General features: G+C 51.9%; 1 protein-coding gene across 6 annotated transcripts; it reads right to left on the bottom strand.

Moving 5' to 3' along the window:
• Positions 1-940: 940 nt before the first annotated feature.
• Positions 941-27,383, bottom strand: SMPD4 (sphingomyelin phosphodiesterase 4). Of its 6 annotated transcripts, none has more exons than XM_059676415.1 (20): positions 27,240-27,383; positions 24,984-25,065; positions 19,128-19,214; positions 18,147-18,289; positions 17,923-17,998; positions 17,053-17,161; positions 16,886-16,938; positions 16,217-16,368; positions 14,316-14,448; positions 11,516-11,587; positions 8,498-8,584; positions 5,888-6,033; positions 5,127-5,217; positions 4,749-4,849; positions 4,097-4,260; positions 3,442-3,647; positions 2,886-3,119; positions 2,530-2,661; positions 2,230-2,358; positions 941-2,104 (listed from the first exon to the last, which is right to left on the bottom strand). In XM_059676415.1, the coding sequence occupies exons 1-20, from the start codon at positions 27,284-27,286 to the stop codon at positions 1,775-1,777; spliced, it is 2,574 nt and encodes an 857-aa protein (XP_059532398.1). In that variant the 5' UTR covers positions 27,287-27,383; the 3' UTR covers positions 941-1,774. The 6 variants fall into 6 exon arrangements, with proteins under 6 accessions (XP_059532398.1, XP_059532400.1, XP_059532399.1 ...); XM_059676417.1 differs by lacking the exon at positions 27,240-27,383 and adding an exon at positions 27,051-27,188; XM_059676416.1 differs by lacking the exon at positions 8,498-8,584.
• Between the last annotated feature and the right edge of the window lie 27 nt (positions 27,384-27,410).

Here is a 27,410-nt window from a genome sequence, read left to right as displayed (position 1 = left end):
AATCTAATTTCTCCCCGTATGTGTCGGGGTCCCCCAGTGCTGGATCTCAGAAGCGGGACAGTGCGCGGGCTCTTTAAGAGGAACAGTGGTATTCCAGCAGCCTGTGTCACTGGGCCAAAATTCCTGCTGGTTTTTATGGCCTGAAGTTACCGGGACTTCTCTACCAGCTCTGGAACCCCGGGCTGGGGGGCTGGGATCCCTGCTTCTCATGGGCGGCCTCTGCGGAGACATCTCCCTCCCAATTAAAAAGGCGGCTCACGTGGGAGCCGGGCCAGCCCATCCCGCGTCCACCCCCCCCACCTCAGTGCGTCCTTCTCTCCTCTGGTGCAGGACTTCCACGCAGCCAGCTTCCCGGCGGTTCTGATGGTTGCCCTGCATTTTAGTTTAATTTTGATGTGGTTGCGGGAGGCGGAGAGTACAGGTGTTTGCACTGCCATCTCGGTTCTCGCAGGCTAATTTTTAAGTTGGTAATTTTGTGTGGCCTGTGAATGATGTTATATCCAATGGCCCTTGGCACAAAGCAGGTTCCCCACCCTTGGCTTAGACCTAGCTTGGGGGCTGTGCTAGCTGCATCCCAAACCTCTGGGGACCCAGTATCCTCATCCTGGCCACTCTCTGCTGCTGAAGTGACTCCTCTGGCCCCTGGTGAGGGGCGACAGGACACCCAGCAGGCTGAGCTCAGGCACCGAAGACTCAGGGTTCAAAGCCTGGTCGGATTTTTGGTCACAGGCTACCAAATACCACGATATGGAATTCACATCAAAATATAAAACAACACTCCCCCGCCCCCCACGAGATGGCTGGTTTAAATCCCTCTTCAAAGAGTTGTTCCCTCTGGTGTCATCTGTATAATGAAAGGTGTGGGACCCCGTGGGGAATTCTGACAGTGAACATGTAATTGTTGTGTAACTTTAATATTTAAGTGGTATCGAAAGGTTACTGTCTTTGCACACTTGATTTTATTGAAGGTACAAATGCTTTTGATCATCTTTGGTTGTAGACCAGAAGCTGGCAGAGGGACCGGGCGGTCCTGTCTGATCCCCTAGGCCTGCGGGGGACGAGAGCCCGTCCTGAAGGACAAGGTGGTGACACGGGCCACCCCTGAGCGAGGTGCTTGCTGACTTGGGGGCTGAGGGAAGCCAGGTGTCCCACCGAGCACCCGAAGAACCCTTTCTCCTCAAAAGCAGGGTTGTATGGCCCAGACTTCCCGTCGCTGGGAGAACACGAGGAATAACCCTTGTTTTGCCAAGTGTGGTGGCAGATGTAGTTTGAAAATTAAGGCTCCGAGAATCGCCATTTAATGTTCTCAGGCGTCGCTTTTAGGGTCTTTGGTCCTTCTCTGGAGCCAGAGGCTGAGCTGCTGTCCTGGGGTCACCCAGGGCGGAGATTGAGGCCACACTGTGCGCCTCAGGACAGCGAGGCCGCCGCGCCCCCGGAAGCACGGACTCCTTGGCTTCGTGCTTCCGGGGCTAAACCCTGAAACAGTTAAAAAGAGAAAAGCCTTGACCATCTTCTTGCGGAGCCTCCGGCTGAGGGAGGAGGAAGGCCCGTGGCCGGCCCCGGTCTGTCCCCATCCCACGCAGCTCACGGGCCCTGGACGCTGCTCTCTTCCTGGCCAAGTCTGGACTGTGTGCCCTTCTCCTTCGTTCTCTTCCAAACGGTTCGGAGGCTACAGGAAAATGCTCCCTGGAAGCGTGACGGTGACCAGGCTCAGGAGCGGAGGTGGCCTCCCAGGTACACGGGAGGGGCAGTGTGGGGAGAGGCTGGCTCGTGGTCAGAGCTGGTGCAGCTTGCCCTGCTCCGTCAGCAGTGTCATGGCCGCAGCGTAGAGGAAGTAGCCCAGCACGAGGAGCAGGGCAAAGGGCAGGGGCCCGATGCGGAACAGAGAGGCCACAAAGAAGGCCAGCAGCAGTGACAGCAGCGTCCGGTAGCTGCCCAGGAAACGAAGGCTGAGCCTGGGGCCCCGGGCACGGCTGGCCACACGCCCCTGCCCCACGGGGCTCAGCAGGTGCTTGTCAGTCAGCCCTGGCTCCATGAGGTGGTATCTACAGAAGCTGCCGAGGAAGTCAGCCCGGGAACACAGGGCTCTCATCTGGCCTGCAAACTAGAGCACAGAGAGGCCCAGGGGAGTGGGCAACAGGCAGGGGCCACACTTACCACCAGCCCCTCCGTGAAGCTCTAGGATGGAAGGGACGCTGAGCTGAGGATGTGGCTTTCCACCCCACTCACCCTGTGGTTGACGGTGGAGGACAGCCGGAAGAGCAAGCGGACCAGGCTGGCAATCTCATAGCTTCGGATGGGCTGCAGTTCCGAGTCCCCCTGGTACTCGATGTCAAACTTCCGCAGCCCGTTGATGATCTAGAAGCAGCAGGAGAGGTGAGCCCCAGGGGACAGCGGGGCCTCAGGAGCCGTCCAGAAAACACACCTTTGCAAACAACTCAGCAAAGTTGTCTCTGATTATGGGGGACCACCAGCTGTGCTATCTGGAAAGCCCTGGAGAGCCAGGTCCCTCTGGGACATGGGTCTTACCTGGTACCGGCCCAGGGGGGTGAGGATGAGTCCGTCCTCACCCACGATGCAATCCGGGAGCTGCTTCTTGCCGTTCTCATCCTGAGTTGTTCCCATGGCGAGTGTGAGCTGGGCGAGCTGGGCCTCGCTGAGCTGTCAGGGAGAAACCACTGCTTCAGTTTCCAGGTGAAGGGAGCAAATTGGTCTTCAACCCCTCGGCCTCTAACAACGATGGGACCCAGACAACATTGCAGGCACAGGTCTGCCTCTCCCGCAGGAGCCCCGGCTAGGTCCTGGTCTGTGGCTGGTCCCGGGCTAAGCAGTGGGGTGAGGGCACGGGACCAAATCTGGGGAGGGAATGGCCTCAGGGCTCATACTCGGAACATCTGGCACAGGTACTCCAGGGCCTTCTCCAGGTACTCGTCTGTCTTGCGGATGCTGTCCTGCCCCATGTCGTCCAGGTCGTTGGCTGGGTAGGAGCTGTTTGTGTCCGAAAGGCAGAAGCCCAGCCAGGACAGAAAAGGGCGACTGGCCGTGCTCTCCCCGCACTGGTCAGAGATGGACTTGGCTGTCTGCTTGGCCTGCGTGATGAGCTGGGCCAGGCGCAAGACCTGTGGACGTGGGCAGGCGGGAGGTCACTGAGCGGCCACCTCACGGCGCCCAGCCCCGCCAGGTGGTCCCGGGAGCCTGCCAAGGGCCAGGAGGGTGGCTTCCACACGACAATGATTTTCAAAAGCTAAGCTGCATGCTTTAAATGTGGGAAATGCCCAACAAACACTGCCTCTGTTATCAGAAAAAAATTAGCCTTCACTGAACCTAAAAGGGGAGGAGGGAGTACTAGTGTCTCCTCCTTCCCCCCAGGTGTGTGCACCCTTCTTGGCTCGCTGTCCCAGAGGTTCAGGATGGCCGTGACTGCTGAGCCGACTCACTCACCAGCGTCCGGACCTCTGGCCCGAACATCGGGGTGTATTTGCAGTCCTGGCCTTCCAGGCTGTAGACATGGCTCTTCACCTTGAAGGAGGTGTCGGTGACAGCCGGCGGCCAGGACGACAGGAAGCTGCCGGTGAGTGTGGGGGCCGAGAAGAGCCGGTGCTGGCGGTGGGCGATGACGAGTTCGGGCTCCAGGAAGAGCTGCTCGCCTGGAAAGCAGGACGCAAGCCTGGGTTTGGCTTCCAAGGACACAGAATATCCAGTTGCTGCTGGCAGGCTCCCTAAGTGCCTCCTGAGTTCCCGAACGGCAGTGAACATGCAGCGAGGGAGCCCAGGTCCTGATGCTCTGAGCCCTGCCAGTCTCAACAGGAAGCCAACACTCGCCACGAGGTAGCATAAGAAGCTAATGCCCAACAAAGCTGGCTCAGACGAAAGCAGGACAGGCACCTGACTGCCGCAGGTCACCAGGGAGATAGCTCAGAGATCTGCACCCCGCTCTGCCAGGCGCGCTGAGCTACGGGGAAGATGGGGTTCAGCCAGGCTCAGACCTTCCTCTTGCTCTGGGCACCAGGATTCCCTACAACACCCCTTGCCAAGGCCCCCCACAAGCCTGTGAGGCACATATAGGGTCTGTGGGTCCCCCTGGCTAAGGGCTTACCTTTCTGGATCATCTCAGCCAGGTTGGGCTGGGCAAAGACTTTGGCCACTCGGAACACCATCAGTGCGTTCTTGGGGCTGACCAGGTCAGTGCGCAGCGCGCGGCTCAGGAAGCCCACGAAGAGCTTGGTGTACAGCAGCAGGTTCTCCTGCACAAAGGGCGCCCTGGGGACCGGCAGCTACTCAGGGGCCAGATCTTCCACACAGAGGTGTCAAGATCAGTGGCTGAGAAGGTCTGGCGGTGTCCAGGGAGGAGGCAGGACAGACTGGCAAGGCCTAGGCCCCCAAGGACAATGGACTATCCCTAGAATGAGGCCCTTTCCGAGATGACCAAGACCATGGCAAAAGTTGGCCAGGGCACCAGAGGGGTGCCGACGGAAGCCTGGGGGCCAGCTGGGAGATGGTGGGGAAGTGCAGTGGCTGCTATGAACGAACTTGTGAGGAAGGTTTGGGGGTGAGCGTGAACATAGACCTGAGTGAGACGATAATGGCAAGGAGACAGGGGAAGAGAGTGACCTGCTATTTCCACAGGAAACCAATCCCAGGCGAGACACAGCAGCATCAAGTGGGGCGCGGGCGGCCTGTGCTCCCCTCAGAGAAGAGCCCTGAGGGCCCCGAAGCAGGCCCCCTGGGGGGGCAGGGTGCAGGCTCACCATCTCTCAGACACACAGCGGGCCTGGCCATCACTACCCTGAGGCTGCTTCTCAGGCGCGTACCTCCAGGGCTGCAGGTAGCTTAACCACATCTCCAGGACCTGGCGAGACACGTGGACACAGTGGGCGGTGGGGGCAGGCGTTGGGCCTGATCCGTGGGCCATCTGGCCCAGGAGGGAGCTCAGGGAGAGGGGCACGTTTCCAGCTGCAGGGCTTTGCTCTGCAGGGGTGGGCAGGGGTGCCACCATCTGGCTTCTTCCTGCACTGCCCTGAGAGGACACACAGGGGTGCTCAGTGCACCCCTCGAATGGTCACTCTCAGTGTCCCCTCAGCAGGGGGCCAAGTGCAGCTCAGTGAGGTTAACGGGCTGACACTCACGGCTCTGAAGGACGCGTCCAGGGGCCAGTGGCCGAAGCAGTGCTGCAGGAAGAGGTAGAGCTTCTGCTGGACGAACCTCGGGACAGCAGCCCTATGGAGAGGAAGTGGGTCACCTCACAAGTGAGCCCAGCGGCTCCTGCTTTAAGGGCCAGCTCTGCCAGGAGGGGCACTGGGTTCCCTCTGGGGCTGAGACTTCCTATTTTTAGCCCCATTCTTCAGAGGAAGAAACCATGGCTCAGAGAGGTAAGGGGACATTCCAAGGATACACAGCACACATGTGGCCAATCCAGTGTGGCTCCTGTACACTTGTCAGCTTGGCTCACCACCCCAGCCCCTTCCCTGCCTGAGGAGGGGGAGGGGGCAGCATAGAACCCAATCTCCTGTGACAACTGAGCCACTCTGCTGAGAAGGCCCTCCTAGCCACTGGCCTTTTTGCCTGCCACTGGAGGAAGGGACAAGAGCATACAAGACAGGGCCTTTCCTGGCCAGCCTGGCTCTTGGCGTATCGGCATGACGCTCTAACCAGTTGCAGCCTGGCCTTCTAATGAAGAGGGCAGGCCTGGGGGGATAGGCCATGGCAGCCAGAGAAGCAGCTGGATGCCCCACCCACCTTTGGCGCCAGGGTAGGGATGAGGAGACAGAGCCAGGAGGGGACAAGGTGAGGCCCCACATGCCCTGGGGAAAGTCAGTGGGCAGCATGTGTGCGGAGCACAAGGAGGCAGGCTGAAGCACAGCAGCCCTGCATACAGCCCCATACCCACCGTTTGAATTCCTCCAGGGGGCTGGTGGCATGGGAATGGGCGGAGGGCGAGACCTGCTCGGGCTTCAGGCTGTTGGAAAAGGCGTGCAGGTGTTTGATCAGCAGGCGCACCACCAGCACGTGCTCCTCGGTGGGCGTGAATGACTCCTAAGGTTGAGAGGGGTGTAGTGTCAGGATCCAGGTTTTCTGAGCTTGAACCCCCAGGTCTGAACACACCCCAGCAGGGCCCATCTCTCTGCTCTCCCCACAGGATGCATGGGCCAGGCTGAAAGCTGGACCACCTGGGGCCCCACCCATACCTGCCACCCGCTGATGACCCTGGCACTGCAGGGCCCGAGACAAGCTAAGAGTGGCGAAGCCTGCACAGTGTGCCTTGGGAGAGCTGCTAAAAATCCAGGTCCAAGTGCTTCTCTACAGGCTTCAAACCCCTTTTTCAAACCCTCTGTGGGTGACTTGTCATTGCTGCCCATCTAGGTCGCCAGAGGTCCTCACCTCCTGGCCAGCCAGAGGATGAGAAGCAGGGGGCGGGCAGGCTGCTATCCCACCTGGGGTCTGGACTCGGTATTCCCCTGCCTCCCAGGTGTGTGCAGACAGGTTGCCATGGCCATAGCTTCCCCTTTCCAGGTGAACCTCTCCAGCTCCTCTTCCTGCCACAGCCCACCTTCTACCTGCTCTCCCTTCTAGACACAGTCCTCCCTCTGCTGCTAATAGACCTATTGGTCAGCACAACCCCAAAGACAAGAACACTGTCAATCCTGTGAGCCGAACTTTTGTAGGATCTTTGAGAACCAGCCCAGAGCAAAGCCTGTTTGCCAGCTGTTCAGGGATGGAGTGCAGGGTGAAGCCCCGAGTGGCGGAGGCCACATGGGAAGGCAGGACCCACTGCCCCATGCCCCGCACTCTGGCTGTCCAGACCAACATGCTCCTCTCCCCACACTCACCTGAGCTCTTTAGGGCCACAACAAACTCAGAAGAGCTCTTGGCAGCCTCATCCCAACCCAGAGCAGTGCTGAGCACAGCCCAGTCACAGACCTCTCATGGGTTGAGGAAGCCAGCCTAATGGGCCTTGCCCACATCCATGCCACTCTCCGTCATGGAAATGCCTCCACAGGCCCTGGTGACACCCCCCGCCCCCCCACATCTAGGGATGATACTATGCTACTAAGGTGATTTCCTTCTGCTTATTTGCATTTTAAAGTCTTTATGCAATGAATCTGCCTTGTTCTGAAGAAAAAAGCAAAAAGCATGGGCTATTTTAATAATATAAGATTAGAAGGGCATCAATATCAGACCTGAGAACTTCCTGCTCAAAACCCTCCCCCTTCTCATTCCTGACCTCTCCCTCTTACCTGGCCGTGGACAGGGGAACCAGGATCCCCAATCCCATCTCGACCCATCCTTCCTGGGATTTCTGGAGAGCCGGCTCCCTGCCCCAGGCCCCCAGCAATCACTGTAACCCCATCGGCTATGCTCCCTCTAGGTTTGTCAAGCCAATCTTCCAACTCCACACCCTCCTGAGCCAAAGCCCCACAGGAATCTCTGGTTACGTGGCAGGTGGCCTCCTTTTAGGGACACTTTTCCAAAGCCCATTCCAGGCTCTTGGCCCTCCCGCTGCAGAGTGAATGCAGCCAGATGTTTCTCCAGGGACCCTCCCCAATAGAGGCTGGAGCGGCACCAACTTCTGTGCCCAGCTGGCCCATACTGAACCTTCTGGAACATGCTCTTCCTCCTCACTGCAGCTGCTGCTTCTGAGCAGAAACCCCAATATGTGCTGCGCACTGACAAACTATCCCAGCAAAACAAAACTTTGCACCTTGTGTTCAAATTCAACATGTGCTCCCACGGACAGTGAGACAGACAGGCTCCGAGCACAGCTCCAGACGCACCACTCGGCCGTTTCTGCCCAGACTTCCAGCCTCATCTCATACATCAATGAACTATGAGGCTGTCAGTCCTGAAACACCCTACAGGGCTGAACTCCACTTTGCTGGCCTCAACTCTGTCACACTGTTCATTTCTGCCGAAGCAGACCAATCTCCATGAGGTCACAAGAGACTGGGCCTGTAGAAGGCCGGGCCTGGGTCACCCCAGAACTGGCAGCATTTCCAGGCCGGAGGACCAAGCCCAAAGTTTTCCTGCCTCTGCCTCACACACAGGCTCAGCTCAGCAGAACTGCACCCCCGGGCCTCGTGGGGGTGCTTGAACCGCAGGGTGAGTTGGGCTCTACAGCAAAAGCAAAAATATGTCGCTTCCTCAAACTAGGGCCAAGCATGGAGCCGCCACAACACATAAGAACTTGTGATACCTCAACTGGCTTGAGGCATGACCAGGAAGATCTGATGACCCAGAGCCAGCAGGGATCATGTGCCTCACTTCCTGCCACATGGCTGCACATCCCAAACCCTGGCTAGTCTACAAATCTGGAGGCTGGGCCAGGCTGAAGGGCCATGGCCACCCTCAAGCCCCAGGGCCTGGCTGTGTGTGGAACGGTCTCTGTATCACCCCCAGCAGGCCCCAGCCATGCCCTCGCTTTACCACTGCACTGACATGAGCTCTGTGGCCTACACCACAGGGCAGGGGTGAAACGGAACAGATCAAGAGCAGCCAGTACTTGGTAGGCGTGGAGGGCCTGGAGGCTGGGTTGGGCAGGGCTGTGAAGGGCGCTGGAGACACTGAGTCGGTAGTGCAGAACCTCCAGCTGAGACAACAAAACAGAAGCCAGAGAAGGCGGAGGAAGGGGAGGGGAGAGAGGGGAAAAGAAAAAAGTGAGAGCCCAGAGGTAAGAGAAAAAACAAAAACAAAAAACAAAAACAAAAGCATGTCAGTGACAATCCTAATAACCACAGCCCAGCAACCTCAGGCCAGTGCGACCACCCTCATGGCAACCCAGACCGCCCCTCCTAGCAGCACCCGCCAGGCAGGGCGTGGACAGACCCTTCAGACGACCGGAGGCCCCTCCATGCCACTGGGCCTGAAAGCCTCTCCCGCTCTCTGAGGTCGGCCTGACTCACTTTCCCTCCTGAGGGTCCCGCTCTCCCTGAGCCTGAGGGCGCCGTACATGCAACCACAGCCCACGAGGAGCCCAGGTGCCAGCAACCAAGGCCCTGAAGGCCAGAGCCTCCGGAGAGAAACTCTTTAGGATCCAATTCTAGATGGAGGCCTCTCTGCCAAGAAAACAAAGCTATGTAATTGCCTGGACTTCCCTGGGTTGTCCTGAGGAAAAATTGACCAGCACAATTCCTATGTGTCTAAGATCCAATCAGTGTTCTGTCCTGATGGGGGCTGGTTCCTAAAGGCAGCACACAGTGAGCACAGCTCAGCCCACCAAACGCCCTCCACACTCAACATTCCGGAAATGGTTAAAGGAGACACAAGCACTCCTTGGATCTAATTCTGGGAAGACCAGCCTCTCTCTGCCTCACCGGGACCCCAACCCTCCAGATACACAGAGCCTTTCATTAGTCCCAGTGGCAAGAATCTGGCCATGGTCACACACTCCCTGAGCCTGGGATGCTGGAGATGACAGCTGAGCTCCCATGCTGCCTGGCCCCGCCCAGGACCTTCCACCCTCCCTCCCTGCAAAAGCAGCGCTCCGTCAGCCAAGCACAGCTAAGAGCCAGTCCAGGCACACATCCTGCCCTGCGAGGGCCATGCCTTGGGCTGAGCAGCATGCTTCACACAGGAGAGGTCAGAACGAGTGTGCCAGCCTCCAAGGGACAGGCACAGCCAGAGACACGCGGCGCAGGGGTGAGAAGGAGCACAGCAAGAAGGTGTTGGCCATTCACAGCCTTCCTTCAGGCCAGACTTTGGGCTCAGCTGCAGCCCTCAGGAGGAATCAGGGCATACAGTTTTCCTGTTGGGTTCCTGTCCTGGCCAGTGGGGACACAGGGCAGCCTCATACCAGCCTGCAGGGCTGTGGCCATCCTTACTGCCCCCTCCCAGAAGCCCCACTCAGCAAGCTGGGTGGAATGGAGGCCAGGCCTCCAGGGAGCGAGCATGCACTCTGCACCCAGCCCAGCCCAGCTCAGCCACAGACACACTGGGGATTTCCAGGAGCTACACTCCCTGCCTCCCTGAAACCAAAACTCACAAGGGTTTCCGTATGGTGCAGTGCAGGCAGCATGGGCCTGGATAAACGCTAAGGGGCCTCAGATGAAGCAGACCTCCACAGCTGTCTTTCCCGGCTTCCTACACACCCAGTTGTTTCAGGTTTTGCTTTCCTACCTCAATAGGAGGGAAAGGGCAGAACCTCTCTGATGCCTGGTGAGAACAACCCCCTCCGCCCCCGCCCGAGACATCCTGAGCAGCTCTCACACACCCTGTGGTCTGACCAAGAGGAGGAAGCAAATGTGGGGAGAAGGGGAAGGCCCTCCTGCTTTGGCAAGGACAGGCACTGCCTCTTCCCCATGTGGACTCAGACTAGAAAGGCCTTTCTGCCTCGCTATCTGCTGAAAATGAAAGCGGCATGCTTCCACTGGCTCGGAAGACGGAACAAGCAGACAAGGAAGGCAGTGCAGCGAGGCGGCCTCTGCAAGCCCAAGCCACGTGCACAGGGGCTGAGCGAGCCTCCCAGGACCCCTGACCACCGTGCACCAGCCAGGAACATGCAGAGTCAGCTGTGGAAGATGGAAGAGCAGTGCAAGGGCTTTGTGACCTGAGAGGCCCAGGATGGAGTCCCCTGTTCTCCTCCTCCTCCTCCTATGTGACACCAAGGAAGCAGACTTGGGGACTTTAAAAGAGCAGCGGTGGGAGGGCTGCACCCCAACCCTCCACTGGGCAGAGCACTGGGACCACAGAACTGGTTGCTGAGACTCTGCAGCAGGAGCAGAACCCCCACTTCTCCCCAGAATCACAGAGCAAAAGTTACAGACAACCATTTTCCATTTTTATAAAAACCATAGATCCTTCATTCCCAAGGAAGCTTATGAGAATTTTGTCTGGCAGTGACAGAAGCAACCTGGTACAGAGAAGCCAGGCACTGCAGTCTCACGGAGTAGGAGCCTAAGTGCCCATCTTACTAACTGAACAGAACTGTTCTACCCTGACAAGTCAGTCCAGTGGGCTATGGGCCCTGGGACAGCACCCCCAGAGGGTGCCAGGGTCTCGGCCACCTCCACAGCTTTACACACACGTAGCCCAGTGAGAGAAGGGGGAGAGGTGAGGAGGAGGAGGAAACAGGCCAGGCCACATGCAGGAGGGTGTCAGACTCCACCCACCACAAAGCCTGCTGATGTGCAGAAGGTGGAGACCCAGGGTGGCCGGGGTCTGTCGGGCACCCCCTCAGCAGGAAAGCAGGAGGCGCTGTGATGACAGACGTGACACAGACCAGACACAGCTCCCAGAAGCATCAGCGGCTCCCCTGCCCGCAGAGCATGAGCACCACCACCTCATCTGTTCCTGCTGCCATAAGGGGGCTCTGGAAGTAGCTCAGGAGGACCCCAGACAAGAGGCCTCCAGCCCTCGGGTGCAAGCCCACCACAGAACCAAACCACCTGCTGGTCAGCATCTGAGGGAGGGGTGGTTTCCCACCATCCAGCCCTTGAAAACTGACATCAAGGATAGAAAGTAGCAGGCTGACCAGGCACACCAGGACAAGAGCAGGGGATGGAAAGAAACTATGGCAACATACCTTGGCATGAGGGGACTGCATTTTTTGGTACATCTCCAAGGAATAATGATGAAGCCACATTTCAACAAAAACCTGCAAAAGAGTATTAGCTGGTTAAATGAATTAACAACAGTGTGAAGACTATTCAATGGAGGAAAGGACAGTGTTTTCAACAAATGCTGCTGGGAAACAGGATATCCACATGCAAATGAATGAAGTTGGATCCTTACTTAACACCATAAACAAAAAATAACTCAAAATGGATCAAAGACCTAAATGTAAGAGCTAAAATGATAAAGTTCTTAGAAGCACGGGGAGAAACCTTCATGATATGGAATTTGGCAATTATTTCTTACACATGACTTCAAAAGCACAGGCAACAAAGGAAAAATAGACAAGCTGGACTTCATGAAAATGAAAAACTTTTGTGTGTCAAAAGATATTATAGACCAGTGATGGCGAACCTTTTGAGCTCGGCGTGTCAGCATTTTGAAAAACCCTAACTTAACTCTGGTGCCGTGTCACATATAGAAATTTTTTGATATTTGCAATCATAGTAAAACAAAGACTTATATTTTTGATATTTATTTTATATATTTATATGCCATTTAACAAAGAAAAATCAACCAAAAAAATGAGTTCGCATGTCACCTCTGACACACGTGTCATAGGTTCGCCATCACTGTTATAGACAGTCCAGCCAGTGTTGCTCAGTGGTTGAAGGTCGACCTATGAACCAGAAGGTTATGGTTTGATTCTTGGTCGGGGCACATGCTCGGGTTGCGGGATCAATCTCAGTGGAGGGCATGCAGAAGGCAGCTTATCAATGATTCTCTCTGATCACTGATGTTTCTATCTCTCTTTCCCTCTCTGAAGTCAATAAAAATACATTTTAAAAAGTAATTAATAAATAAAAGATATCATAGAATAAAAAAGCAACTCAAAGAATGGAGGAAAGTATTTGCAATTCATGTATCTGATAAAGGATTAACACCTAAAATATACAGAGAATGCCTAAAACTCAACAACATAAAAACAAACAGCACAATTAAAAAATGGGCAAAAGACTTAGACATTTCTCCAAAGATAAGACAAATATCCAATAGGACATGAAAAGATGTTCAATACCACTAATCATTAGAGCAACAAATCAAAATCACAATGAGATACCACCTCATATCCATAGGATGGGAATCATAAAAAGAACAGAAAATAATGAGTGTTGGAGAGGATGTGAAATAACTGGAGCCTCTGTGCACTGCTGGTGGGAATGCAAAATGGTGCAGCCACTGTGGAAACAGTATGGCTGTTTTTTAAAAAAATTTAACAATTACTAGATAGCCCAGCAATCCACTTATGGGTATATACTCAAATGAATTGAAAGCAGGGTCTAGGAGAGCTATTTGCACATCCATGTTCATAGCAGCATTATTCATAATAGTCAATAGGTGAAAGTAAATCAAGTGTCCATTGACAGATGAATGGATAAACCAAATGTGATTATTTACATACAATGGGATATTACTAAATATCCTAAAAAAGGGAGGAAATTCTAACACATGCTATAACATGGATGAACTTTGAAGGTTCACTATACTAAGTGAAGTCATTCAGTCATAAAATAAAATCATTATTCCACTTATATAGGCACCTAGAGTAGGTCAAATTCATAGAAATAGAGTAGCATAGTGGTTGCCAGGGGCTGGGGGAGAAGAGGAATGAGGAATTATTGATTAGTGGGCACAGAGCTTCAATTTTTCAAGATAAAAAAGTCTTGAGATCAATTACAACAATTTAAGTATACTTTAAAGTGGTTAAGATAGTAAACTGTGTATTTTACCATAATTCAAAAAGATAAAAATTAAAACAACCCTCCCGTTCTGTCCTATAAGCCCATGCCTTGGTCACCTGCCCTCCTCATGGCTGGCAGAACCCAGAGCCCACTCAGCTGGGCGCCAACTGAAGCACTGGGCCCCCCAGTGAACAGGGAAGATGATTCCAGATGCCCCGCCTCCCAGTGCTGCTGACAATAATATGGAACCCTCTAAAAACACAGCAACCCCCACGCCAAGTTATGTACCAGGTGCGAGGGGCAGAACCCCACCTTATCCACTCCAGGTTGCCAATAAGCAATGTTGTGGTTGCTGTCTCAGCCCCGAATCCTGTGTCAGAACCAGCCTAACCGCACTCTCCACGGTGAGACAGCAAGGCCCGGAAGGCGGCCAGCGCTGCGCTGCAGGAGTGAGCCAGACCAAGCCTGGGGGACAGGCTGACATGGGGCACTGCCACCTCCCCCGTGGGTCCCTAGTACAGAAGGGCCGGGGGCTGCCTGTACTATCCTAATAGGGTTGGGATAGGGCTGTGAAGGGCGCTGGAGACACTGAGTCATAGGCTTCAAAGGCCCTCTCTATTAAGCATCATAAAAATGTAGCCGGTGCAGGATTTAATATCCACATGACAGTGATCACAGGAACCTTCCCAACCACATGGGAGCGCGTCAGAAAGGTGGGGTGGTGAGAACATTTACTCAGATTTATTGCAAACTACAAGACTGGGCAGTGATTACAACACCATGAGAAAAACAAAACAAAACCCTGCACAGGAAATCCTGGGGTGAAAAACACTGGCAATGAGATACAGGTGAGATAGGTGGGTCAATTTCTTCCCGCCTATTTTTCTAAATGTCACAGAAGGGAAATATTGACAATTCAGAAGCACCATCCAGCTCAGCGGCAGTCCTTAGGCCTCTGGCCCATGGGGTGGAAAGTGGTGAGCAGTTTATTTTGAAATGGAAGCAGAGCGGAGCTGCCTCAGTTCTCACCTGGAGTAGAGTTTCCGACCTCCAGATCTCATGGGAGGCAGGGTCTGCGTTCACAGATGTCTGATGAGAGATATGTCGCTTCAGAAGACTGGTGTGGTGGAGGCCATAGGAAGCAAAAGGCATGGCTGGAGTCCTGAGGAAGACAGAGAAACAGGCCTTCATTAGGGGCAACTTGGACATCAAAATCAATGACCACAATAACAATTACAACCTGTTGGATCATACAATGACTACCCAGCCCATGTGGATTTATACTAACAAATGGGAAGAGAATGTTCCCTAGTAAACAAAGAAGTGATGACATTTAAAAATTCATCACTTGGCACCATTCCATTAATAACTGATTTGGCCAAGGAGCACCAAGGGATGCTAACATTAAGTGATAAGTATACAGTTTCAGAATATCTTCCCATTAAATTCCTCTTGTTAATTATTATTGGCACAAAGTACTTATTTAACTTTACAGCAGGAAAACATGGCCCACCCCGCCTTAGCCCAGTGATCAAGCTAATGTCGCCTATAATGGGGCACAAGGACACCATGAGTCACTGCCGCAGAGCTCCTACCAAACAATGTCCAACCTGGGCCCGATCATAAGAAAATACCCGAGAACCCAGGTCCAGGGCATTCTGCACACACCTAGACTGCGTGCTACAATGGTGTCAAGGTCAGGAAAGATTGAGATCCAGTTGCAGATTGAAGGGGACTATAGAGACAACTGTATGTAGTAAGTGACCCTGAGCTGAATCCTACTCAGGTAACTGCCATTGATGGGATAGCTGGTGAAGCCCCAGTGGGGTCTGAGGATTAGACAGTGGCCTTGTAGCAATCCCTGCCCCCTGACTTGGAGAGAAGTGCTGTGGTTATGAAGGAGTGTGCACTCACTATTAGGAGATACACTCTGAAATATTAAGAGATAATGGGCATCATATCTACAACTTACGTAAAGGACCCAGAAAAAACATACAGATAGAGGATAAAAACAATTTAGAAATCTCTGGCTGAAGGGTCTATAGTAGTTCTTTATGTTATGCGTAGCAACTTTTTTGTAAGTCTTAAATATGTAAAAATAAGCAGACAAAATCAGGCCCAGAAAACCATTTGGCAGCTGCAGTCTGCCTATGAGAAGGCGTGATTCTGGCCCACCCCAAGCCCCCCTCTCCTCTTTCAATCCCCTTTCCTTGGGGGCATCTGTCCGTATTTGTGAGCTTGGGGTATGGCATGTGCCAGATGTGGGGTGGGCTAGCATGTGCAAGAAAGCCTGCCTGCAGCCTCCCAGGGAAGGAGCTGGGCCAGTGAGGTGGAGGAGGGTCAGAGGAGCACGGGCAGTGGCTGTTAGGGCAGGAGGATCTCCTGGGGAGAGCCAGCTAAAGGGCCTCGTTCACCTCCAGGCTGCACAGTAAGGGCCTGCTCACTGACATAAAAGGCTCTCCATCCCAGGAACTCTGGCTCAGGCCAAGACCTGGTTCTCGAGTCACACAGATTCCTACTACTTCATGGATCACATAACAATGTTTTGGTCAACAACACTGCTGCTTCAGCAGCACATATACTAAAATTGGGACCATACAGAGAACATTAGCACCTCAGTGTAGGGAATGGATGTTCATGTGGGGAGGATGCTATGGGCAGAACACAGCCCGTTTTCACAGCAGGGCCATGCAGCCACAGGGCCTGACCACTTCAGGGATGGTCACTGAAAACCAAAACAGACATCCTCCTTACCCCTGCACTCTAGTCTGTGCCATGGCAGCTGGGGTAGGGGCATCTCAGGCATAAGAGAAACTGGGGAGCCCTGGACCAGTGCTCAATGACCAGGCTACTCCTTTGTAGAATAGCTAGTGGCAGGCATGGGATACCTCAGGTACTGGCCAAAGGCCAGGGTAGCCGGAGAGCCTTACCTGGGGGCTGGTGAGGGGCTGGGCCCCCCGGGACTGGAGGAGAGTGGGGGGAGCACGCTGCCTTCTGTGGGCAGGAACCACGATAGGTACCTGTCCACCAGGATGAAATAGGCACAGTCTGAAGTACGAACATGGAGGGCCCCGGGGAGTGGCTAAAAAACAAAACTTGAGTTAGTGGGTTGCGCTGGGCCCCACCCCAGGCTGCTGACCCCAGCAATCACACAAAAGCTTTGGGATGTGGCTGCTTCCCTGAGGCCAGCCCACGCACACTGAGGGTGGTGCCAGGAGAAAAGCCCCCATCACAGGCAGCCTGACTAACCCTCAGTCCTACCCACCTGTGACCCCTCCACTCTGCCCCACTGTCTGGTAAGCACCTCCTATGGGAAGCCCCCTGACTGCCATTTAGGGTGCCTGTCACCCGACATCACCTGTCAAGTCCGCCCACCAGTCTATTGCTCTAAGTGACTGGAGGAGGGAGGAAAGGAAGACCCAGAGAAATGAGGCAGGAAGGGAAAAGGAGAAATGGAAGACAAAGCAAGGCTGGCAGCTGGCTCTCAGGCAAATCCCAAGCTCCCCTTGCTGGGTGAAAACAAGAGCCCAGGGCCACGCCCTCCTCCCCCCTCAGGGGTTTCCAGTAAAGCAAACTGTTCAGAGGAATCCCTTCTGTACCTTTTGAGTGATGAGGCTCAAAGCGAAAAAGAACATGTAATACTCGAACGGATCTGAAGGCAGGATCAGGGGACAAACGGCAGGGCAGTTGGGCCACCGCACCCCCACTGACCCCACACTGTGCTGGCCACCCCAGCCTCCCCACCCACGGGGTCAGCAAAGGATACTGAGGGCCAGGTTCAGGCCCAGGCCCCCGGTGGGGGGGAACTGGACCTTATTGTGGTACAGAGGGCTGTCAGGGACCACGTGCTCCTGGATGGATGCCTTCACGGGGCCCTGTGGAGAGAGGGAGGCAGGCTCGCAGGCAGGCTCTGGCTCAGTGCCCCATGTGTGCAGCCCTTTGGGAAGGCTGCTGAGGAGGCGGCCAGCACATGGACCCTGTTCATGGGAACAGCACTACCCTCTGCATAGTACTTAAGCAAGCTTTCACTTAGAATCTCTCATTTATATATATAAAAGCATAAGCGACGGGCTGATGGGCTGGTAATTATGACACGCACTGACCACTAGGGGGCAGACGCTCAACGCAGGAGCTGCTGAGTGACAGCAGCTTTGCAAAGTGCCCTCTTAACATTTTGGGACTCCTCGGGGGATGTTGGACTGCTGGTTTCGGCACCATCCCTATGGGCCAGGCCGAGGGACCCCACCAGTGCACGAGTCCATGCACTGGGCCTCTAGTATCATCAGAAAGACCCACCAACAGCAAAGGTAGCAGCTGTGCACATTTATGAGCTTAATGAATCCCATCTCCTCTGCTTTTCATACCCACCGAGCAAGTCACCCGTTGTAATCAGTCACCTGGCCCTGCCTATCATCTAGCCAGTAGCAAACCGGGCAGCATGGTGACTTCCCCATTGGCAGAATTTGTGATGATCTTAAAAATTCCAATTTGTGATACCTCCTTGACCCTGAACAGATACCATGGCATTCTCCCGCCCAGTGTGACAGCCCCTCTGAGCCCCGGCCCGCCTACCACCACTGCAGCCACTGTCTGGGGTCTCTGCCCAAGCACAGCTTTCACCCCAGGGCTTACTTACAGGCAGGTAGGAGACAGGAAAGTCAAACTTATAGTCTTCAGCTTGAAGTTTATATACCAACTTCATCATTGGGCCACTGAACATGAAATTAAGACAAGAAAAGCAGGCAAATGAACTGCAAACCATCTTGCTTTGATTTGTTTCTTAACTTTGAAAAATACAATGATTTAAAAGTGGGATCACCAGAGGAAACATCCGGCTCCTCAGGTGACAAACCTACCTACCCAGGGTCTAGAAATTCCATCGCAATGCTGTATTCGACAGGGCTCACACGTCCCTGTAAGGAGCGCAGGTTCCAGCCGATGAGAACACCGTCCAAGCTGCCGAAAATGCTCTCTACCAGCCATGGGAAGATGGCATGCAGCTCCTGAAACAGTGTGCGGATGAGGCCTTGGGCAGGCTTGCTGAGGACCAGAGCTCACTGCTGGGCTGTGTGCCAGCTCCGGTCCTGCATCTCATGCTGTCCACTTCCCTAGCTGGGCCTGAGCTCTGAGCATGGAGGGCTCACTCCCTGGTTCAAAAGCCCACAGGACCAGCCCGGCACCCACAGGAACCCTGGCACAACAGTCCAACAGGAGAGCAGCAGCCTTGGACCCTTTCATCGTGGTTATGGGGCACATCAAGCAGTATTGTTTTATATGTGGGCCAGTTAAATTAGTCACCATATTTAAAGAGGTCTTTACTAAGGGTGGCAATGTTCTTCTCAAAGTGAGCCCTTGAAACTGAGACTTGCTGTCATTTGGTAGTAACTCTTTGTCCAGGCCAGCTTCTTGAGCTTACCTCACTTACAATTCTGGGTGTGATGGGAGCACACATTTTCAGTATTTACACCAGAGTTTCTCCACTTTGGTACTGTTGACATTTTAGGCTGAACACTTCTTTGTTGTGGGGGTTGCCCTGTGCATTATGAGACGTTTTACCAGTGTGGCTGGTCTCTACCACGTGATACCAGTAGCACCACTCCTCTGTGATAATTAAAAATGTCCCTGGACATTGCCAAGCATCCCGTGTGGGACAAAAGCATCCATGGTAGAAAACCCTGGCTTACATGTTCACATGTTTAAATGTATCCACATATGCGACAGTCACAATGCCGGTCAGGCCTCTGTGTAGGGCAGGGCTCAGAGGTGGAAACCAGGGACTGTAAGAACATTTTTCAAGGACAGCATGAGACATGCCCCAAAGAGATGCTAGCAGAGCTGTACCTTTGCTGGAAAATCTTCTATGACTTTAACCAAGTCTTGGCACCGCTGTGCAAAGGGCTTATTTATTGCGTCAGCTTTCAGGCTAGCCTATAAGAAACCGAAAAAATATCATGAACATATTCATTTTGCAGCTTCTGATGATATTCTGGCTCGAGTCAAAACAGAAACCCAAGTGATAGGCAGGAGTGAGATACATACCACCAACCTGATTCCCCAGCACCTCATACATTAGGTCAGGCATATGTCAGTGACCTAAAGGATGCAACTGGAAGAGAGGCTGAGGTACCATGCCTTCTAGACAAGTAACTATCAGGCTTGCTTCCCAGCAGCCTCTGTTAGGCAACCCCAGGTACCTCAAAGAACTGCATATTACCAAAATAAAACTGACTTCTGCCTGACCCACAAGCAGGGGGTCAACCCCACATTCAGGAGAGGCCCCTATGGGATAGGGCTCCCCTCATAGACCACAGAGTGTTCACCAAGTGTGTATGCAATGAACGGTAAATTCCTATAGGACTGCCCACCCATGATTTACACCACTGTGACCATCAGTAAGAATGCCCAATAAAATGAGGGTGTTACTTGTTGCTATTTAAGCCCTTAACTAAAACGTCTTTTATTTAGTGATAATGAACCTATTGAACCTTCATAACTGTAAGAAACAGGCCGGGATCCCAAGAAATCAGAAAACACCAATCAGAAAGAATAAATGCACCCCTATGTTCATAGCAGCACAATTTATAACAGGTAAGATTTGGAAACAGCCTAAGTGCCTAAGTGCCCATCAGCAGATGAGTGGATTAAAAAACTGGTACAACTACACAATGGAATATTATGCTGCTATTAAAAAAAAAAAGAACTCTTACCATTTGCAATAGCATGGATGGACCTGGAGAGCATTATGCTAAGCGAAATAAGCCAGTTAGAGAAAGATAAATATCACATGATCTCACTAATTTGTGGAATATAATGAACAACATAAACTGATGAACAAAAATAGATCCAGAGACATAGAAGGATCAAACAGACCGTGGAACCTCGGAGGGAAGGCAGGCAAGAATAGAGGATGGGGGTGGATAAGAGATCAACCAAAGAACTTGTATGCATGCATATAAGCATAACCAAAGGACACAGACAGTAGCGGGGAGGGGAATTGTGCTGGGGGGCCGGGGGAGGGATAGTGGAAAGCAGCCAGGCAGAGGTCAATGGGGGGAAAAAGGAGATATATGTAATACTTTAAACAATAAAGAATTTAAAATTTTTAAAAAAAGAAGTAATAAAGACAAACAAAAGGTAAAAAAAAGAAAGAAATAAAAAAAAAACCTCTTTGAAGAAATAATGACAGAAAACTTCCCCTACCTGGTGAAAGAAATAGACTTACAAGTCCAGGAAGCGCAGATAGTCCCAAACAATAGGAACTCAAAGAGGCCCACACCAAGACGCATCATAATTAAAATGCCAAGGGTTAAAGACAAAGAGAATATCTTAAAAGCAGCAACAGAAAAGCAGTTACTTACCTATGAAGAAGGAAGGGGAGGGGGAGCGGGAGGAGGAGGAGGAGGTGGAAAGAAATATGAACAATAAAATGGCAACAAATACATATCAACAATTGAATCTAAAAATCAAAATAAATGAACAGAAACCTAATGAACAAAATAAACTGGTGAATAAAACAGAATTAGAGGCATGGAAGCATGGGACAGACAAATCTCAGAGGGAACGGGGGAGGTGGGGGATTGAAGAGATTAACCAAAGATCTTACCTATGGACACAGATGGTAAGGTGGTAAAGGCATGGGGTGGGGTGAGAACTGGGTGGAGGGAGGCAATGAGGGGAAAACGGGGAACATCTGTAACACTCTCAACAATAAAGATTAAAAAAGAAAAGGGGGAAATGTAAAAAAGAAACAGGCAAGTTAAAATCCACATATGGCTTCAGCCAAGTACTGACACTAATGAAGACCATGGAAAGGCCAGAAAGCATTCAGGACAAGAACTAAGGAAATCCACCTGAGTTCATGGGGTGTGTACCTTGACTACACAAAGAAAAAGAAGCCTCCACACACATGGATGGAGGTCAAGAGGAAATGTCAGAGTTTCAATGAAGAGGGCTTTGCCCAAGGATATCTAAGGCCTTGTCCAGCTTCAAACAAGGGTGGAGTCTATGGGGCCTCAGTCAGAGGTGAAGACTTGGGCTGTGTAGGTCACAGGTTGGATCTGTTGGCTCTAGCGCAGTGGTTTTCAACGTTGGCTGCACATTAGAATCACCTGGGAATCTTTTTAAAATCCTGATTTCTGGGCCTCATCCTCCAGAAATTCTGTTTCTTTGTTACTAATGTTGTGGCCCCACCCCATAACAAAGAAACAGAATTTCTGGAGGATGAGACCCAGAAATCAGGATTTTAAAAAGATTCCCACGTGATTCTAATGTGCAGCCAAGGTTGAGAACCACTGCTCTAGAAGGTACACCAAGAAAGAATGTCCTTCCAAATAAATGTTTATCTCAAGTATCTTCTGGGAACTGAAATTTGAACCTTTCACCACTGATATCTGTCTTATGCTTAACTTCTCAGCATCATATTTAATATATATATGTTAATCCTCATCCAAGGACATTTTTCCCAGTGATTTTGAGAGAGTGTGAAAGGGAGGGATGGATGGAGGGTGGGGGGGAGAGAGAAACATCAATGTGAGAGAGACACATCGATTGGTTGCCTCCTGTACTCACCCCGACCAGGGCCGGGGACTGAACCTGCAACCCAGGTATGCACCCTTGACTAGGAATTAAACCATAACTGTTTGGTGCTTGGGCCACTGCTCTAACCACTTAGTACCCTGGCCAGGGCTCATGTTTAATATTTAAAGCACAGTCCTGGTTGCCCCCAGCAGAACAGTGTTCCTCCATCTTTCACTAATGACAATTATGATTATTACACATTTGTGTAAGGATTTACAAGACATAAAATTTGAAGGTATATCTTTTCAGTTGCTCCTCCCCTGGGTAGCAGGGACAATGGCATTTGAATCAACTCGCCTTATAGATGAGAAAACCAGGGCCCAGTGGTTGAGTGAACCCAAGGTCCTACAGAGGCAGAGTCAAGCCTAAGGATTTCAACCCTGAGTCCAGTGTTATTTCCATCACATGCACCTTAAAACAATCACTGGAGCCCTCACTGGTTTGGCTTAGTGGATAGAGCGTCAGCCTATGGACTGAAGGGTCCCAGGTTCGATTCCGGTCAAGGGCATGTGCCTTAGTTGCGGGCACATCCCCAGTGGGGAGTGTGCAGGAGGCAGCTGATCGATGTTTCTCTCTCATCGATGTTTCTAACTCTCTATCCCTCTCTCTTCCTCTCTGTAAAAAAAACAACAAAAGATATTAAAAAAAAAACAGAAAAACAACCACTGGAGAGTTCAAGTTGGTGGGAGGAACTCCCAGGTCCCTCAGCTTTGTTTTTTTTAAATATTTTTATTGATTTCAGAGAGGCAGGGAGAGGGAGAGATAGAAACATCAAAGATGAGAGTGGACAGAACCTGGCTATGATGATGACCTGAACACTGCCTCCTTGTCATTCCTTCTTCGCCGACTCCGTCCACACCTTTGGGAACCCCTGGACCCCAGCATCTGGCGCCCGAACAGAGACCCTTAGTTCTTTACAGAACCCCTCACCAGCTCAGTTAATGTCCATGATTTACAAATTATCTATACCAAAAATAGGGATATTTAATACTACTATTAAATCCTTATTAAGAAGTAGATGAGGAGAAACCAAGATGGCGGCATAGGTTAACGCCGGAGATTGCTGCCTCGAACAACCACTTCAAAAAACAACTAAAAGATGGAACGGACATCACCCAGAACCACAGGAAGGCTGGCTGAGTGGAAATTCTACAACTAGGAGGAAAGAGAATATCATACCCAGACTCAGAGGAGGCGCAGTGCTGAAGTGAAATACTAAGGTGCGGAGTGCACGCGGAGCGGGCTGGAGGGGGAGGGCGCAGTTGTTGTTTTCAATCGGGAGGGAGTTTCAGACTCTGAGCTCCAGATCCGGGCGAGTCTCTAGGGACCCAGACTCAAAAGGGAGAAGTGGGACTGCCTGGCTTCGGTCAGAACTCGAAGGCAGCTTTCTCTCCGAGGTTTGCAGCGGTTGCTGGGACTCTGTGAGGCAGAGCCCCTAGGGACGGAACTGAGAGCAGCCATAACTGCTCGCTCCGGCCTGCCCTGTAGATCCCCGGGGACCCGCCCTGCGCAGAGCCATTTGCCGGATAGCCTCAGGCAAAGGCTAGATTAGCACCGCCCTAGAGATCCCGCACAGAAGCTCTCCCACTGCAGACACAGCTGACTCTCATAGCCAGTTAGCCTGGAGGTCAAATCACCCCCGGTATTGCCGACAACAATCAAGGCTTAACTACAACAAGACTGCGCACAAAGACCACTAGGGGGTGCACCAAGAAAGCATAAAAAATTCGGAGACAAAGAAACAAGACAAAACTGTCAATGGAGGATATTGAGTTCAAACCACACTTTTAAGGTCTCTTAAGAACTGTCTAGAAGCCGCCGATAAATGTAGTGAGATCTTCAAGAAACCTAATGAGACCCTCGATGTTATGATAAAGAATCAACTAGAAATTAAGCATACACGGACTGAAATAACGAATACTATACAGACTCCCAACAGCAGACCAGAGGATCGCAAGAATCAAGGCAAAGATTTGAAATGCGAAGAAGCAAAAAACACCCAACCAGAAAAGCAAAATGAAAAAAGAATCCGAAAATACGAAGATAGTGTAAGGAGCCTCTGGGACAGCTTCAAGCATACCAACATCAGAATTATAGGGGTGCCAGAAGATGAGAGAGAGCAAGATATTGAAAACCTATTTGAAGAAATAATGACAGAAAACTTCCCCCACCTGGTGAAAGAAATAGACTTACAACTCCAGGAAGCGCAGAGAACCCCAAACAAAAGGAATCCAAAGAGGACCACACCAAGACACATCATAATTAAAATGCCAAGAGCAAAAGACAAAGAGAGAATCTTAAAAGCAGCAAGAGAAAGAAACTCAGTTACCTACAAGGGAATACCCATACGACTGTCAGCTGATTTCTCAACAGAAACTTTGCAGGCCAGAAGGGAGTGGCAAGAAATATTCAAAGTGATGAATACCAAGAACCTACAACCAAGATTACTTTATCCAGCAAAGCTATCATTCAGAATTGAAGGTCAGATAAAGAGCTTCACAGATAAGGAAAAGCTAAAGGAGTTCATCACCACCAAACCAGTATTATATGAAATGCTGAAAGGTATCCTTTAAGAAGAGGAAGAAGAAGAAAAAGGTAAAGATACAAATTATGAACAACAAACATGCATCTATCAACAAGTGAATCTAAGAATCAAGTGAATAAATAATTTGGTAATCATAATAGAATCAGGGACATAGAAAGGGAATGGACTGACTATTCTTGGGGGGGAAAGGGGCGTGGGAGATGCGGGAAGAGACTGGACAAAAATCGTGCACCTATGGATGAGGACAGTGGGTGGGGAGTGAGGGCAGAGGGTGGGGCGGGAACTGGGAGGAGGGGAGTTATGGGGGGGAAAAAGAGGAACAAATGTAATAATCTGAACAAATAAAGATTTAACTAAAATAAAAAAAAAAAAAAAGATGAGAGTGAATCACTGATCCGCTGCCTCCTTGCATACTCTCTACTGGGGATTGAGTCTGCAATCTGGGCATGTGCCCTTGACCGGAATCGAACCCGGGGCCCTTCAGCCCGCAGGCTGACTCTCTAGCCACAGAGCCTAGCCAGCCAGGGCAGTCCCTCAGCTTTGAACTGACACTCACACGGGCAGTTGATACTTACCAGTAGGAAGCTGGGCTGTTGCAGGTGAGGGAATGCCATAGTAGCCTCTGGTGGAGTTGAAAACGGCCGTCTTAGGAAACCACTGTGGAAAAGCAAATAAGAAATCTCAACATCTGCCAAACAGAACACTGTATCGTTTCACAATGCCCAGGAGGACATTTGTAGAACTCATCACACACTGCATTGCCATGTCCCATGTGTTACAGAAATGCCATTCTCATGCAGCCCACAGTGGCCAGCTTCAGAGACACGTTTGCGGTGGCAAATCCTTGGTAATACATGGTAACGCTTGTATAGCACTTGCTATGTGCCAGGCCTGGTTCTAGGGCAGCGGTTCTCAACTTGTGGGTCGCGACCCTTTGGGGGGGTCGAACGACCCTTTCACAGGGGTCGCGTAAGACCATCGGAAAACACATATATAATTACATATTGCTTTTGTGATTAATCACTATGCTTTAATTATGTTCAAATTGCAATGAAAATACATCTTGCATATCAGATATTTACATTACGATTCATGACAGTAGCAAAATTACAGTTATGAAGTAGCAACGAAAATAATTTTATGGTTGGGGTCACCACATGAGGAACTGTATTAAAGGGTCACGGCATGAGGAAGGTTGAGAACCACCGTTCTGAGGCTCTGCATATATTTCTCATTTACTTCTCAGTGGCAGCCAGAATTCTAAAGCTAGCCCTCCAAGTGCCAGCCCCTGGTTATCCAATCACAACCATCTGGATATTGCTGTGAATTTTGCAGATACAATTTAAAGTATCAAGTCAGTGGACCATAAAATACAGAGCAGCCTTGGCTGACGGCCAGCGAGGAAACAGGGACCTTAGTTCTACAACTCCCAAGAACTAGATCCTGACACCAACCTGAGTAAGCTTCGAAGCAGATTCTTCTCCAGAGCATCTAGATAAGAGCAAAGCACCATGATTTCAGCCTTGGACTGAGCAGAGCGGAAGCATGCCTAGCTCCAATGATGGGTTACTGCTGGCTTTTCCTTGCACAGCTTTGCCTACTGGCCTGAGTAAGGGCACTGAGGTGGCAACTGACAACTTAATGTGGGTGGAGAGGTTGGGTGCAAGGAGACGGTGTAGGCAGCTGAGAAGCTGGCAGGAGACGCACATATCTGTCATTTGGCAATATAAGCACCTCCACGTTTTCCCCCCAACTCTTAAACTAGCCATCAGTTTCAGTTTTAAAGAAAACTTAGGACAAAACACCTCAGTCCTGAATCAAGTGGTCAAGAGAACTATTCCAAAACTATCAAAGCAGCATAAAACCCTGAGTTGCTTGCAAAGGGCAGAGCTTTAGGACGAGGCGAAAGCACCTCCTTGCTCAGAGGAAGTCTGGGCCAGGCAGGGGCTGAAGGAATGAGGCCAGAGGTGCCAAACGAGGGGTCTTTCCAAGGCAGGCAGTGCCTCTTACACAGGTCTCCGACCCTGCCCTGGTCTGCCCCTCCCCCCGCCCCCCATCACCCCTTCTGTGCTGTGCACCAAGCGTCTGCTTCATCCTACCACTTCAGCAACCCCTTTCCTCAGGAGCTGCTTCCGACCTAGTTTTGGGGTTTCTTCTGAGAGCGGCAGCCCTCAGGCATCGCTGATTCTGCCAAGGACTCCCTCTAGCTCAGCGGTTCTCAACCTGTGGGTCGCGACCCCGTTGGGGGTCGAACGGCCCTTTCACAGGGGTCGCCTAAGACCACCGGAAAACACATATATAATTACATAGTTTTTGTGATTAATCACTATGTGGGGGTCACCACAACATGGGGAACTGTATTAAAGGGTCGCGGCATTAGGAAGGTTGAGAACCGCTGCTAGCTGCTCTGAGGGGCCGAGCAGGCCTCCCCTTTGTCGCTCACAGCTGCCCTGAGAAGCAGGCACTGGGCACCATGCCCCGTACCACGGAGGAGGAGAGTGGCTCGGACAATGGGAGGAAGGCTCGGGCCGGGACCCACACCCGGCTCTTCTTCCTACACGGTTTGTTGAGTCCAAAGCCCAAGTTTCACTCGCAGCTTTCCTTCCTCCAACTCGTTCAACGAACGTTCACCGAGCACCCACCGGTTCTGGAAGTGTGAGCCGCGCGGGAAGGCGGCATGAGGGCGGAGCCCAGGCCCTAGGCTCCCCCGCCGGCCCGGCCGGGGCAGAGACGCGGAGGCCCGGCCCGGGCTCGCGGAGGAACGAAGGCAGCTTCAGCGGAAGCTCAGAGAGGCTGCCGGGACCGTCGGGCGCGCGGCTCCCGTTACTCACCTGTGGCGTCTACAGCGTTCCTCATCTTCAGGGACTGGGGCTACCATTCGGCATCCGGCGCCGAGATGTCGTCATCAAACTGCGCGTCGCGCCGCGCCACGCCCCCCTGGCCTGGCGGGAAACGCGCCGCCACCTCCGTTGGCAGCGACACTAGGACCTCAAAAGGCGCGT

This window comes from Myotis daubentonii, chromosome 19, assembly GCF_963259705.1.
Source record: "Myotis daubentonii chromosome 19, mMyoDau2.1, whole genome shotgun sequence".
In the NCBI taxonomy this organism is placed as follows: Eukaryota; Metazoa; Chordata; class Mammalia; order Chiroptera; family Vespertilionidae; genus Myotis; species Myotis daubentonii.
The sequence above is the reverse complement of the archived record's forward strand: the minus strand, read 5'-3'. Positions and strand labels throughout refer to the sequence as shown.

Bases quoted from the DNA above. Each gene is read 5' to 3' on its own strand.
- SMPD4 (XM_059676415.1), bottom strand. From the start codon at position 27,286: ATGGTAGCCCCAGTCCCTGAAGATGAGGAACGCTGTAGACGCCACAG. The intron at 25,066-27,239 runs GTGAGTAACGGG...GCTTTTCCACAG, and splicing joins GAACGCTGTAGACGCCACAG to TGGTTTCCTAAGACGGCCGT. The intron at 4,261-4,748 runs GTGAGCCTGCAC...GCCGGTCCCCAG, and splicing joins CGCTGTGTGTCTGAGAGATG to GGCGCCCTTTGTGCAGGAGA.